General features: G+C 42.1%; 1 protein-coding gene and 1 non-coding gene across 2 annotated transcripts in view; one reads left to right on the top strand and one right to left on the bottom strand.

The window, feature by feature from the left end:
• MRPL48 (mitochondrial ribosomal protein L48) overlaps nt 1-14,415 on the top strand; it is a gene marked incomplete at its 5' end in the record, with an annotated part of 35,739 nt that extends 21,324 nt beyond the window's left edge. Inside the window, 3 exons of the mRNA XM_032166912.2 lie at nt 9,714-9,816; nt 12,978-13,067; nt 14,106-14,415. Of these exons, the coding sequence (XP_032022803.2) occupies nt 9,714-9,816; nt 12,978-13,067; nt 14,106-14,180 (268 nt within the window). The remainder of the gene's footprint in view (nt 1-9,713; nt 9,817-12,977; nt 13,068-14,105) is intronic.
• LOC116477625 (U6 spliceosomal RNA) lies at nt 3,216-3,322 on the bottom strand. Its single transcript, XR_004250568.1, has one exon. It is a non-coding gene; the product is annotated as a U6 spliceosomal RNA (small nuclear RNA).
• Nucleotides 14,416-15,588: the final 1,173 nt, after the last annotated feature.

The raw sequence follows: 15,588 nt of genomic DNA on the forward strand, positions 1-15,588 counted from the left end.
GACTGGCTTCTTTCACTTATCATAATATCCTCAAAGGTCATCCATGTGGTAGCATATGTCAGAATTTCCTTTCTTTTTCTTTTTTTGTTTTTTGAGATAGAGTCTCACTCTGTCACCCAGGCTGGAGTGCAGTGGTGCAATCTTAGCTCCCTGCAACCTCCACCTCATGGGTTTCACCATGTTGGCCAGGCTGGTCTCTAACTCCTGCCTCAAGTGATTCTTCTGCCTCAGCCTCCCAAGTAGCTGGGATTACAGGTGCACACCACCGCACCTGGCTAATTTTTGTATTTTTAGTAGAGATGGGGTTTCACCAACCACGTTGGCCAGGCTGGTCTCGAACTCCTGACCTCAAGTGATCGCCTGCCTCAGCCTCCCAAAGTGCTAGGATTACAGGAGTGAACCACTGCGCCCCACCTCCTTTCTTTTTCTTTTTTTCTTTTAGAGACATGGTTTCTCTCTCCCACCCAGGCTGGTATGCAGTGGTGCAATCATTGCTTATTGCAGCTCAACCTCCTAGGCTCAAGCGATCCTCCTCTCTCTCCCAAATAGGTGGGACTACAGGCAAACACTAACTCGCCAAGCTGATTTTTTATTTTCCTGATATGACCTAGTCCTCTGAATGCCTGGCTAATTTTAAAATTTTTTGTAGAGATGGGGCCTCACTTTGTTGCCCAGGCTTCCTTTCTTTTTTTCTTTTTTTTTTGTCTCGCTCTGTCGCCCAGGCTGGAATGCAGTGGCACAATCTTGACTCACTGCAACCTCTGCCTCCCAGGTTCACTCCATTCTCCTGCCTCAGCCTCCTGAGTAGCTGGGACTACAGGTGCCCACCACAATGCCTGGCTAATTTTTTGTATTTTTGGTAGAGACAGGGTTTCACCATGTTAGCCTGGATGGTCTCGATCTCCTGACCTCGTGATCCGCCTTCCTCAGCCTCCCAAAGTGCTGGGATTACAGGCCAGAGCCACCGTGCCCGGTCTGGGCTATACAATTTTTTATGACTCTGTTCCTACTGGCAAGAGCTGCCATCAAAGACCCATAAATTTGTTTACAGGTTTGGCTGGCATCAATTTTCCCTACAAAGGAAACTGTTGGAACCTTAGTGTTTAATTTATATACTATTCTGTCATCACTTGTCCTTATCACTTTGAGTAATTCCTGGAACTGGGCAAACTCCTCCCAGTTCACACCGCCACTGGGTGCCGCCATATTGGACAAACAAAAATTATACTTTCTTACTCATTAGATATTAGTATATTCCCATTTAACAGATGTGGAAATCAAGGCTTAGAAAGGCCGAAAGCACAGAACCAGTAACTTGCCTGGATTTAAACCCAGTTCTGCCTGACAAGTATTTTCAGTTATATAGGGTCTTATTTTAAGTCCTTCAGCCAAATTTGAACTTTTAAACCTTTATACATTAGAGTACAACTGTGCTAAAAAATGTTCTTTAGGAGATTTGATAATAAGCTGTGACTTTAGCTCTCATAGCTGACAATACTTCAATTCTAAAAATGTGCTTTCTGTCTTTCTGATGCCCCAGAGAGTTGCTTCCTCTTTCAGCACTTGACACATACCTCATGTCACTTAGTGCTCTGGGCTCCAATGATCTATTCATGTGGCAGTTCCTTTTCCCTCTGACAGTGCATTCCTTCTGGATGGGGCTGTGTTCTTTGTTTCTTTAGCACCCACTACAAGGCCCACCATATGGGAGACATTCGGTCATGATTGAAAGAATGACAGGTTCTTAACTATCACTATACAATCCAGTTGTGTGGTGTACAGTTGCTAAATTAATGAAAGTCCTTTTAATGAATTAATTCAAAAACTATTGATTGAGCCTCTTGCTATGTGGTGAGCACTGCACTAGACATTCTGGGAGATACTAAGGTGAACCTCCTAGTTTCAGGGAACATACACACACACAGTGAATGCACACATACATGCATGTACATACATACCGAGAAACATAATTATAACATAATGTGAAAGATAAACTGCAATTACAGCTCAAAGAGGCAGAGTAACATAGTAATTTAGAGTAGTGCTTCTCAAAGTACCATTCTGAGAAGATGTCAGGAACTTATGCCAAAATGTACATTAATACTTGGTTTCCTTCATTAGGAAAGTCTTGATATTAAGAAAAAACTTGGCTGAATCAAGTGGTTTGTTTAGTGACTGGTTGCACATTTCTTGTCTGTCATGGTGACAATTAGGCAGTGACAATTAGGCTGTTCACTGGTAGCTTGTCTATGGACCACACTTGAAGTAGTATGTGGTTAAGAGTACAAGCTCTGCCCACAGAATGGGAGAAAATATTTGCAAGCTATCTAGCTGACAAGGGATTAATAAACAGAATATATAAGGAGCTCAAACAACTCTATAGCAAAAAAGAAAAATCTAATAATCTAATTTAAAAATGGACAAAAGATCTGAATAGACGTTTCTTAAAAGATGTACAGATGGCAAACAGGCCTATGAAAAAGTGCTCAACATCACTGATCGTCAGAGAAATGCAAATCAAAACTACAGTGAGATATCATCTCATTATGGCTTTTATCCAAAAGACAGGCAATAACAAATGTTGATGAGGATGTGGAGAAAAAGGAACCTTTATACACTGTTGATGGGATTGAAAATTAGTATAACCACTATGGAGAACAGTTTGGAAGTTTCTCAAAAAACTAAAAATTGAGCTACCATATGATCTAGCAATCTCACTGCTAGGTATAAACTCCAAAGAAAGGAAATCAGTATATCAAAAAGATATCTGCACTCCTGTATTTATTGCAGCACTATTCACAATAGCCAAGATTTGGAAGCAACCGGAGTGTCTGTCAACAGGTGAATGGATAAAGAAAATGTACATGTATACAATAGAGTACTATTCACCCATAAAAATGAATGAGATCCTGTCATTTGCAACAACATAGATGGAACTGGAGGTTATTATGTTAAGTGAAATAAGCCAGGCACAAAAAGACAAACATTGCATGTTCTCATTTATTTGTGGGTGCTAAAATTAAAAACAATTGAACTTACAGAGATAGAGAGTAGTGTGATGGTTACCAGAGGCTGAGAAGGGCAGTAGGGGCTGGAGGAGAAGTGGGGATGGTTAATGGGTATCAAAAAATAGAAAGATTGAATAAGATCTAATATTTGATAGCACAACAGGGTGACTATAGTCGATTATTTATTTATTTATTTATTTATTTTTAAAAATAAAGGAACGCTTCACGAATTTGTGTGTCATCCTTGCGCAGGGGCCATGCTAACCTTCTCTGTATCGTTCCAATTTTAGCATATGTGCTGCCGAAGCGAGCACTAGTCGATAATTTAATTGTACATTTACAAATAACTAAAAGAGTATAGTTGGATTGTTTGTAACACAAAGGATAAATGCTTGAGATGATGGATATCCCATTTACCCTGATGTGATTCTTATGCATTGTATGCCTGTATCAAAATATCCCATATACCCTATAAATATCTATACCTGCTATGGACCCACAAAAATTAAACATTAACAAAAAGAGTACAAGCTCTGGAATCAAATTGTTGGCATTCATATTCTAGTTCTATCAGTTATTAGTAATATGACCTTGGGAAATTCTGAGCCTCAGTTTCCTCATCTATATAATAAGGATGATAATTTTTTCTGTTTCTTTGAGCTCTGAAAATGAAACAAGATGGTACATGACAGCACTTAACACAGACACTGGCACATTGTAAACATTCTGTTACTAATGTTACTGTTGTAATAATTAAGATTTTTTTTTCAGCTGGAGGGAATTAGAGATAGCTTCTTAAAGGCTGATGGCAAAGAACATTAAATATCATTCACAGAATGTTACTATCATACCTACAGTGGGTCAGTCAGTTCCTGGAATAGTGTTTGAAATTTTTAAGACTCTTTTTACATATGCTGCTTTTATAGTGAAGGGCACTGAATTTCCTGCTTTTTATCAACTAACCATGGAATTGCTGTTTTCCCTTTGGCTTTTACTTTTTGCCACATAGCTAGGTTTCTGGTTCCCCCACAGTTGGTGTGTTCACATAAGATTAGGGTCATTTTAGAGGGAATAGTTTCAATGTTTTGTTTGTTTGAGTCAGAGTCTTGCTGTGTCGCCCAGGCTGGAGTGCTGTGGCATGATCTCGGCTCACTGCAACCTCTGACTCCTGGATTCAAGCGATTCTCAAGCCTCAGCTTCCTGAGTAGCTGGGACTACAGGCACCCGCCACCACCACGCCTGGCTAATTTTTGTATTTTTAGTAGAGATGGGGTTTCAGTATGTTGGCCAGACTGGTCTCAAACTCCTGACCTCAAGTGATCCGCCCGCCTTGGCCTCCCAAAGTGCTAGGATTACAGGTATGAGCCACCGTGCCTGGCCTAGTTGCAATGTTTATAGGGTAGTTGTGGTAAGAAGCTAGTTTATTTTATATCTGGCTAAGTGGTCAGTGCTGCATGGTTGTATACTCCTGGATTATAGATTAAAAGACTATGTAGTCCAAAAACAAACAACCAACCAAAACACTTTCTTTGAAAAACTCAGCTGTAATGCACTGGCTGCATTTGAGTGAAAGCAGGAAGGCAGTTACATTTGTTGAGCACCTACTATCAGTGAGGCACTCTGAACAAGCTAAGTACATTCTTTTGTGTATTATTTAACTCAAACACCTTGTACATAGTAGATCAAAGTATCAATGCTGGAGCCAAACTGCCTGAGTTTTCTTGCTCCACTGCATTCTTACTGTATGACATTGGGGCAGTTTGCTCAACCTCTTTGTGTCTTGGTTTCCTCATCTGTAAAATGGGGTTACTAAAAGCACCTACCTTAAAAGGCTACAGTGAAAATTAAGGGAGCTATTATATATAATGTACGTAGAACTATGTCCAGCAACTGTTGGCTGCTATTATCATTACTATTACTATTATTATTATTATAGAAGCTTGCCCTATTCTTACACCTAATAAGTGGCACATTGTGGAGTTAAACCTACTTTTTTTCCTAATTCTCTATTCTTCTAACCGGTTCTCCGCACAGCATTTAGGGTGATCTTTCTAGATGGAAATATGATTATGTCACTCTTCTGCTTGAAATTCTTTGATGGCTTCCCACTCCCGTAGGATCACAATAGAAGTTTCTCATGTAGCTTCCTAGGTGCTCCAGGGCCTGCCTTGCCTCTCTTCACACTTCCCTCCCCACCTCCCTCTACCTCTAGTTACACTGGCTTTGTTTTTGTCCCTTTCCACCTCAGGACCTTTGCATATGCTCTTCCTCTCTTCATCTAACTAGCCTCTACTTTTTTCTTAGATGCCATCTTTTTTATTTTGAGATGGAGTCTCACTCTGTCGCCCAGGCTGGAGTGCAGTGGTGCGATCTCGGCTCACTGCAACCTCTGCTGCCCGGATTCAAGCAATCCTCCTGCCTCAGCCTCCCGAGTAGCTGGGATTACAGGTGCCTGCCACCACACCCAGCTAATTTTTGTATTTTTAGTAGAGACGGGGTTTCACCATCTTGGCCAGGGTTGGTCTTGAACTCCTGACCTCATGATCCACCCGCCTCGGCCTCCCAAAGTGCTGGGATTACAGGCATGAACCACCGCGCCCTGCCTCTTTATTTATTTTTGTTTGTTTGTTTTCTTACATGTCATCTTGAATGTTACTTCTTCAGGGAACCTCATTAAGTTAGATCTTTATGTTATACATTTAGAAGAAGTAAAAGGTATTTAACTGCCCTTTCATAACATGCACTTCTTGCTCTTGTAATTACTTGACTATTACTGGTCTTTTCTATTAGACTCTAAGCTTTGTAAGGCAAGGACTGTTTCTGTCTTCATTAGTGGCCTAACCCTAAGATCTTGCCAAGTACCTGACACACAGTAGGCACTGAATACAGACTTGTTGATTTGGATTGAATTCTAACAGGCATGGTGGACATGATTCCTAGAACAGCAAGATGAATGATGTGCTGCTTTTTGCCTCTTTGCTGGCTCTTTGCTCCAAACAGCTCAGAGCATAAAGAGCTGTTTGTTTTTAGCAACTCAATTCTCTGCATCGATTGAGGTTTTCAGACTGTCGTATTGTTAGGCAATCTCACTACCCAGCCTTTCAGAGATGAAATTCTTTTCTTCTGATTTTCATTTCATCTTAATCCATTTTTCCTCGGGGGAGGGTGGGTAGGGATGATTGCCATGACCTTGAGATGGAATTGGGCTAGACAGCAGGATGCCAGCTTTTGTACTCTAAATGGTTTGCACTGCTGCAGCTACAACTCACCCAGAAGGAGAGGCGAGGAAGAGGCCTCTCATGTGAGTCCCTTAATTTGCCTGCATCCTTTGCTGAGCAGCTGCCTGAGGAGATGGAAATCTCACTCATCTGGGAGCAGCTTCCACGCCTGAAGTTGAACCAGCCCCTGTGCTCTGCTGAGAGTAAAAGCATCACTCAGCATCACTCACTGTGAGGCTGCTTTTCTCTTTTTAAAAAATCTACTTACATTTTTAAAAATTGAGATGTAACTTGTATAAAGTGAAGCTCCCCAGCACCCCAGCAGACTTCCTTTTGTCCCTTTCTTGGCAATACTCCCCCTAAATAGCATTATTTTGTCATGTTAGATTGACTCGTGAAATTCAATTCTTTCATTTATTTCCTTCCATTTTACTGTCTGATCATCAAAGCAATGTTTATTGCAGAAAATTTGGAAGGTACAAAATAGTGTAGATAAAAAAAAAAAAACCATATGTACTCTTACATACTTAAAGGGCTGTCCTACATCTTGATAAATCACTACCTCCTGTGAGGCTTTCCCCGAGCCCCCCTTTCCTCCCCTTCTTGTCCCTATAGTATTTGGCACATACCTATTATTGCCTTTGTCTTACTGTAGTACAATGTTTATATACTTACTTATTTCTTTAAAACATTCACAGTGAGCTCCTTGAAAGCATAGACCTTTTTTTTTTTGAGACTGAGCCTTGCTCTGTCACCCAGGCTGGAGTGAGGTAGCATGATCTTGGCTCATTGCAACCTCCACCTCCCAGGTTCAAGTGATTCTTTTGCCTCAGCCTCCCGAGTAGCTGGGACTACAGGCACTCACCACCATGCCAAGCTAATTTTTTGTATTTTTAGTAGAGACAGGTTTTCACCATATTAGCCAGGCTGGTCTTGAACTCCTGACCTTAGGTGATCCAGCTGCCTCAGCCTCCCAAAGTGCTGGGATTACAGGTGTGAGCCACTGCGCCCGGCCGACTTCTTTCTTTTTTCTTTTTTTTCTAAATAGAGACAGGGTCTCAGTAGGTTGCCCAGGCTAGTCTCGAACTGCTGGGCTTAAGCAGTTCTCCTGTCTTGGCCTCCCAAAGTGCTCACATTACAGTTGGGAGCCACCACGCCTGGCCGCATAGACTTTTTTTTTTTTTTGAGGCAGAGTCTTGCTCTGTTTCCCAGGCTGGAGTACAGTGGCGTGATCTCGGCTCACTGCAACCTCCACCTCCCAGGTTCAAGTGATTCTCCTGCCTCAGCCTCCTGCGTAGCTGGGACTATAGGTGGCTGCCACCACACCCGGCTGATTTTTGTATTTTTAGTAGAGACAGAGTTTCACCATGTTGGTCAGGCTGGTCTTGAACTCCTGACCTCAGGTGATCCACCTGCCTCAACCTCCCAAAGGGCTGGGATTACAGGTGCAAGCCACCACATGCATAGACTTCTTATTGCCCATCAGGGTGCCTGGAACAGAGCAGGCTGTTAGTAAATATTTGTTGAGTGAATGAGTAAACAAATCAGTGAAATCTTGCTGAAGTAAGTGTTAAAGAATAAAACCCATTATTAGTGGCAGGAATGGACAATTCCCACTTTAGTCAGTCCTATCTGCAGAATGCCAAAAAAGAAAAATAGTATTTTAGGGTGTTTTTATTTTTCTGAAACACAATTATTTCACTTGAACATCCATAAGAAGTCTATGATTGTATCCCCATTTTTTTATGTTGGAAAGTTATTACTGTATTTGAATCAGAAGAAGAGGAGATCAGAGATAATGCTGAAAAGCAGGAGGGATGTTATTTAGAAAGACTACCTGAAAGAATTTGCAATATCTTGCATTTACTGACCTTATGCCAGGTAATTACTTATGTAATCTCATTTAATCATTACAACAACTCTATGAATTAGGTATTATTATTTTCAATTTATAGCAGAAGAAATGGAGACTCAGAAACCTGAATTTCCAAATTCAAATAGGTAATAATTGGCAGAGCCAATATTTAACTCCAGGACTGACTGTCATGTGTCTAGTCCATTTTCCATTACTTCTAAACTCCTGATCTTGTGATCCACCTGCCTCGGCCTCCCAAAGTGCTGAGATCACAGGCGTGAGCCACTGCGCCTGGCCTATTACACTAAATTTCTTTTGTAGAGGTCCACCTATAGAGGGCCATGCCCCTTGCTATTAAGTGATGATTTTGTGACACATGAAAATTTAGGAATCTTATTTCATTTATCTTCAGTTTGATGAACTTTTTGATAAGATGAACACAACACTACTACCATATTTCTGTGTAGCCATTAGTCCGGTCTTATCTCATTAATACACCAGTCTTCACAATTCTCTGTTGATATAGGCCTAGATGGTTATCTTGTTTATACATGAAGAAACTGAGGCCCAGAGGGGGAATGACTTACCTAAGTAAATATTGCCAATAAGTAGCAGAACCAACACTTGACTCCATGTTCCGTGTTATTTTCACTGCAACATGTAGACTTGCTGAAGCCAATTTTAGTAAGCATAAACTCTATAATCTGGGAGAAGTTGCCCCTCAGGGGAAAATTAACAATGTCTGGAGGTAGTTTTGACTGTCACCACTTGGGGTATACTACAGATATCCAGTGGGTAGAGGGATGTTTATGGATGTGTAGGTCAGCCCCTACAACAAAGAATTATCTGGTCTAAAATGTCAGTAGCACTGAGGTTGAGAAATCCTGTTCTAGAACAATTAATTTTCATGCCTTATTTCTCCAGAACAGATTAAATACCCAAGGTTAGCCTCCAAAGCATACCTAGTGAGGAGCTTGACTTTTTTCTTTTTCTTTTCTTTTCTTTTTTTTTTTTTTTTGAGACAAGGTCTTCCTCTGTTGCCCATGCTGGAGTGCAGTGGCGCAGTCTTGGCTCACTGCATCCTTGACCTCCTGTGTTCAAACAATCTGTCCACCTCAGCCTCCTGAGTAGCTGGGACTACAGGTGTGTGCCACCACACCTAGCTAATTTTTGTATATTTGTAGAGACAGGGTCTTACTGTGTTGCCCAGGCTGGTCTTGAATTCCTGAGCTCAAGCCATCCAGCTGCCCTGGCCTCCCAAATTGCTGGGATTACAGGTGTGTGCCACCACACCTGGTCACTTGATTCTTTTAGAATGGGCTATTCTTCATTAGCAACAAATTATTTATTATTAATCACCAGGTTTTGTTCGGAGTATTGTATTTTTTTTTTTTGGAGTATTGTATTAAGTGTGATTAGAGATGCAGAACTGCATTAAACATGGTGTATTTGCTTAGGGAGTTTTGAAGGAGGTAAGAGGGATCTAGTTATTTTGCTCCTGGTTGCAGGTAAGCATCCCCTACATTCTGGGAACTATCACATGCCGTAGTGGCTATACTCATGGACTACTATGATTGAAGTGGCTGCTGGCTTCAGTGAACACTCACTGTAGCTGACTCTTCCTTCCCACAGTTATGCGATGCCAACCAAAACCATAGAAGTGTTGCAGTTGCAGGACCAAGGCAGCAAAATGTTCCTGGACTCAGTGCTTACCACCCATGAACGAGTGGTTCAGGTAGGCACTCCAGGAGAATAAAAAAATGTATTTGCTTCTCCTGGTTCTTTTCTCTGTCCACTTTTTCACTTTCTGTTATGCTCTTTTCTTTTCTTTCTTGAATAATGGTGTTCTCCAGGGTTCAGTTCTTGATGCCTCCATCTCTCCTTTTATAATACCTTCCCCCTATGCAGTCTCATTCATTCCTTAGGCCTCAGTGATCATCGTTTAATACTGATAACCCCCCAGATGTATATATCTCTAGTCCTGATCTGTTGGCTGAGGCTTGAAACTTGAGACCCAGTTGTCTACTGGCCTTCTCGACTTGGATGTTCCACAGGAGTCCTCCCTGCACTCTGTCTATGCAAAATTAGTTGTAGAGGGACTGATTTTCCTCTTTTTCTGTAATCTTCCCCACCTTTGAGCCTAATAATGTGTCACCCTTCTTTGTCCTCTGATAGCCATTCATTCACCAAATTCTATAGCTTCTACCTCCTAAAAATCTTTCAGATTCATCCACTTCACTTTACCCCCATACCAAGTGATCATGTCATTTTCCTGCTTGAAACCCCTCAGTGGCTGCCTTCCTTTGATCTCTAGCAGTTGTCCTCTTTTCTTCCTGCAGATAATGATGGGTGCCAACCACACCACCACGAGGGTACCCAGAGGTATAAAAAATTCACAGCTTTAACATCATCCCCCTTTGAATAACAGCAGTAATTGATATATAATGGACATATCATACAATTTACCAATTTGAAGTATACAATAAAAAGTTTTTAATATAATCAAAGAGTTATGCAACCAACCACACAATCAATTTTAGAACATTTTCATCACCCTAAAAGAAACCGTGTACCCATTAGCAGTCACTCCTCTTTCTTGGTTGCCCTAACCCCTTGCAACCACTAATCTACTTTCTATCTCTATGGATTTATCTCTTCATTTAAATGGAATTGTACATTAAATGGCCTCTTGTGTCAGGCTTCTTTCACTTAGTGTAATGTTTTCAAGGTTCATCTCTGTTGCATTGGTACTTCATTCCTTTTTATTGCCAAATAATATTCTATGGTATAGGCATCACCCTTTTTTGATCCACTGAAGGAACATATCAGCAAGGTAATAAAATGAATATTAAATTTAAGTCTAAATATGCTAATTTAAAAAATAACTAAGTGCAATCTTTGGCTTTTTAAATATTATCAGGATTAAATTATTTATAATATATCCTGTGACAGATCTGACATGCCAGAAGTCCATAGAATAGTTTGAATGCTTTAGGTTGGTACTCAGGTGCCTTCATGATTCTCCTCCTGCTTTTCCTCTTCACAGCCCATTTACTCCAGCCACACATGCAGCTAGGTTTTTTTTTTTTTTTTTTTTTTTTTTTTGGAGACAGAGTTTCACCCTTGTTGCCCAGGCTGGAAGGCAATGGTACAATCTCGGCTCACCGCAACCTCCACCTCCTGTGTTCAAGCGGGTCTCCTGCCTCAGCCTCCTGAGTAGCTGGGATTATAGGCATGCGCTACCATGCCCAGCTAATTTTGTATTTTTAGTAGAGACGGGGTTTCTCCATGTTGGTTAGGCTGGTCTCAACCTACTGACCTCAGGTGATCTGCCCACCTTGGCCTCCCAAAGTGCTGGGATTACAGGCATGAACCACTGTGCCCGGCCAATAGAGCTAGTTTTAATTTCCTAACACTGTTATGCCCCCACATTTTACTGAATGCTGTTTCCTCTGCCTTCAAAATCCTCCACATTACTGTTGAATTCTCCTCGTTTACTCTTGTTTTTCTTCAAGATTTCACCCAGATACTACCTCTCCTGGAAGCTTTTTTTGACCTTCCTTGGTTGAGTTGGGTAGAAATTTCTCTTGTGGTTCCTTGCAGCCCCCTGCCTGCCCTTTTACCATACATCTGATTCACCTCGGTGTTTTTAGCACAGCGTTTGACACCAGTCAGGTCCTGGTATGCCTGGATATGGGCAAAGCTGAGTTGAATCAGAAAGTCAGTGTGCCCGGGCATGGTGGTTCAAACCTGTAATCCCAGCACTTTGGGAGAACAAGGTGGGCAGATCACTTGAGGTGAGGAGTTTGAGACCAGCCTGGCCAACATGGTGAAACCCTGGCTCTACTAAAAATACAAAAATTAGCCGGGCATGGTGGCTCACGCCTGTAATCCCAGCATTTTGGGAGGCCGAGGCGGGCGGATCACCTGAGGTTGGGAGTTTGAGACCAGCCTCACCAACATGAAGAAACCCCATCTCTACTAAAAATACAAAATTAGCCAGGCGTGGTGGCACATGCCAGTAATCCCAGCTACTCAGGAGGGCTGAGGCAGGAGAATCGCTTGAACCCGGGAGGTAGAGATTGCAGTGAGCCAAGATTGCGCCACTGCACTCCAGCCTGGGCAACAAGAGCGAAACTCCATCTCAAAAACAAAACAAAACAAAAACAAAAATTAGCCAGGCATGGTGGCAGGCACCTGTTATCTCAGCTGCTTGGGAGGCTGAGGCAGGAGAATTGCTTGAACCTGGGAGGCAGAGGTTGCAGTAAGCCGAGATAGCGCCACTTCACTCCAGCCTGGGGGCAACAGAGCAAGACTCTGTCTCAAAAATAAATAAATAAATAAGAAAGTCAGCCTGAGTTGGGTGCCATGGTTCATGCCTGTAAACCTAGCACTTTTGGAGGCCAAAGTGGGAGGATTGCTTGAGGCCAGGAATTTGAGCAGTCTGGGCAACACAGCAAGACCCTGTTTCTACCAAAAAATAAAAATAAAAAATTAGCCGGGACTGGTGGCACATGCCTGTAGTCCCAACTACTCTGGAGGCTGAGGTGGGAGGACCACTTGAACCCAGGAGTTCAAGGTTGCAGTGAGCTATGATTGTTCTACTGCACTCTAGCCTGGGCAACAGAAAGAGACCCTGGACTTTAAAACCTCTTGGTCGAGTAATGACATCTAATGCCCACAGGAGCAGATATTGGCAGTGACCATCTCAGCACCTTGGCAGATGGCAGGAGAAATCCTGTAGAGGCCAGCTCAGAAACCAGTTTTGGTGTTAATCTTCCACCCTTGGGCTCTCCAGACTCTACTGGAGCTGGCATTTGAACCCATACTATGTCTGCCCAGTTACCTCGTTTTCAGCTCCTCCCACCTCTTAGAGCACCTTCTTTCATTTTGCAGATCAGCGGTTTGAGTGCTACATTTGCAGAAATTTTCTTGGAAATAATCCAAAGCAGTCTTCCTGAAGGAGTCAGACTGTCAGTGAAGGAGGTAGGTGCTGGTTTGAGAAGAGGCCCCTGCTGGCCTGCATATGCTCAAAATAAGGATAAGAACATGTGGACTTCCTGGCTTTAGAAAGAACAGAGAAATGTGGATAATGTGACCTAAATAATAATCAGAAAAGTTGTACACTCTGATGACACTGTGATCATTAGTCCAGCTTCTGAGGCATCAGGGATGATGCTTTGTGGCCTGTGAGTGCTGACTTTCAGCACAGCATCCTGATGTTGGTGGTGAGCCTATGAGGCCCCAGAATTCTCTCCTTTCAGGCAGTTGTGTGGAAGAAAGAACATGGGTTAAGATAGTATATGATGTAATAAATCAGAACACAAATAGGAAAATATATGTTAGAGAAAAGGTTCCTGGATCTTCAAGGCTTGACTGTAGCTTGACTGAATATATTTCATAAAGAATGCTAGTCAATAGAATGTTTTGTCAGGCATGGAAAACTTGGAGAACATTAGGAGTCTTAGCCTAAATACTGAGTATTTGGGTCCAATTGCCAAGATGATCCTTCTAATGACACAGATGTATGAGGTCATCTTAGATTGGTACCATTTGCTCCATCCAGCTCTGCTTGTTCTGAGTCCATGCTTGTCAAGCTTCTTCTGGTTGGTATTTGGGCTTCATACAGATCTGGGGACAGGGACAGCATGTGCTGGTCATGCTGCCTTAAAACAGTCCAATCCCTGTTTGTTTTATTTCCTATGTAAATAATTTTGGTATTCTCTCTCTCTCTCTCTCTCAAATGCTTCTATTGTGATAGTTATAGCATTTTGGCATTAAATCTTCATATATCTGTCTTTTCTAACCAGACTATAAGTTCACTGAAAGCAAGGAGGAAGTCTGATTCAAGTTTGAATCCCCAGTATCTAATATAAGTCTGCTACATAGCAGATAATAAAAGTTACTGGAATCTGAATGATTCTCTACAGAGCTGGTTCAAGGGCCCTTTTTGGATGCTATGCATATCTGGGTAACTAAAAGCTCTGCAGTAATTTCCACTTATTTTCTTTTTCTTCTCCTTAGCACACTGAAGAAGACTTCAAGGGACGATTCAAAGCTCGACCAGAACTGGAAGAACTGTTGGCCAAGTTGAACTAGCTACTGTAGACCCTTTCATGCCAGCAATGGTCATATTGAGTGCCAAGGAGAAGAGCTTACTGGGTAGTCAGAGTTCATCACGAGACCTGACCCTTAGATTTCATAAGTACCCATTCCCATAGCCAGTAATGTCCTCACTCCTCTGTGGCATGGCTGTACTTGCCATTTGTTACCACTTACCTATGAGGTAATGCTTGTTATCTTCCATCTAATAAAAATCTGCTGCTGATGTGTATATGTATGTGTGTGTTAGAGACAGAAATTGGCCCATCCTGTGGAGTATCTTTAAGAGATTCTATATTCTGGCTAGGCACGGTGGTGCATCCCTGTAATCCCAGCACTTTGCGAGGCCGAGGCAGGAGGACTGCTTGAGGCCAGGAGCTTGAGACCAGCCTGGCAGTATTCTGTCTTTACCAAAAACATTCTTTTTTTTTTTTTTTCTGAAACGGAGTCTCCCTCTGTCGCCCAGGCTGGAGTGTAGTGGCATGATCTCGGCTCACTGCAAGCTCTGCCTCCCGGGTTCACGCCATTTTCCTGCCTCAGCCTCCCAAGTAGCTGGGACTACAGGCGCCCGCCACCACGCCCGGCTAATTTTTTCTATTTTTAGTAGAGACGGGGTTTCACCATGTTAGCCAAGATGGTCTCGATCTCCTGACCTCGTGATCCGCCAGCCTTGGCCTCCCAAAGTGCTGGGATTACAGGCGTGAGCCACTGCGCCCAGCCAAACTTTTTATCTTAATTAGCTGGACGTGGTGGTATGCACTTGTAGTCCCACTACTCAGGAGGCTGAGGCAGGAGGATTGCTTGAGCCCAGGAGTTCAAGACTGCAGGAGCTATGATTGTGCCATTGCACTCCAGCCTGGCTGACAGAGTAAGACCCTTTCTATAAAAAAAGAAAAAAAGAAAAAAAGAAAAAAAAAGAGATTCTATTTTCTCTTTGCCTGATGCTTTAGCACAGAAGCATGTTCCCCTTCCATATTTCTCCAACTAGAAACAATTCATCCTTTAAAGCAATCTGGCATGGTGTCCTGTAGTGAAGCAGAGGATCATAACATAAGTAAACTCTCTATGCGTGGAAGTTGGAGAGAGGGACATTTTGGCTTTGTACATGAAAAGACTCTCCAGATAGAAACAGATTCTGCCCATAAGTGAAATAAAATGCTTTGTGGGGGTAATGAGTGACTTATAGTATTCAGGCAGATGTTACATAACTGCTAATTAAGTTTCCCTAGATGGAGTTTAAGTAAAGAATTCAAAGTTGATCTTGGTCAGGTGTCAGCAAACTACTGCCTATAAACCAAATCCTACCCACTGCCTGTTTGTGTTTTTTTAAATAATATATTGAGGTGAAATTCATATATACAAAATTAAACTTTTTTTTTTTTTTTTGAAACGGAGTCGATCTTGG

This window comes from Hylobates moloch, unplaced genomic scaffold (assembly GCF_009828535.3).
Source record: "Hylobates moloch isolate HMO894 unplaced genomic scaffold, HMol_V3 SCAFFOLD_11, whole genome shotgun sequence".
Taxonomy (NCBI): domain Eukaryota; kingdom Metazoa; phylum Chordata; class Mammalia; order Primates; family Hylobatidae; genus Hylobates; species Hylobates moloch.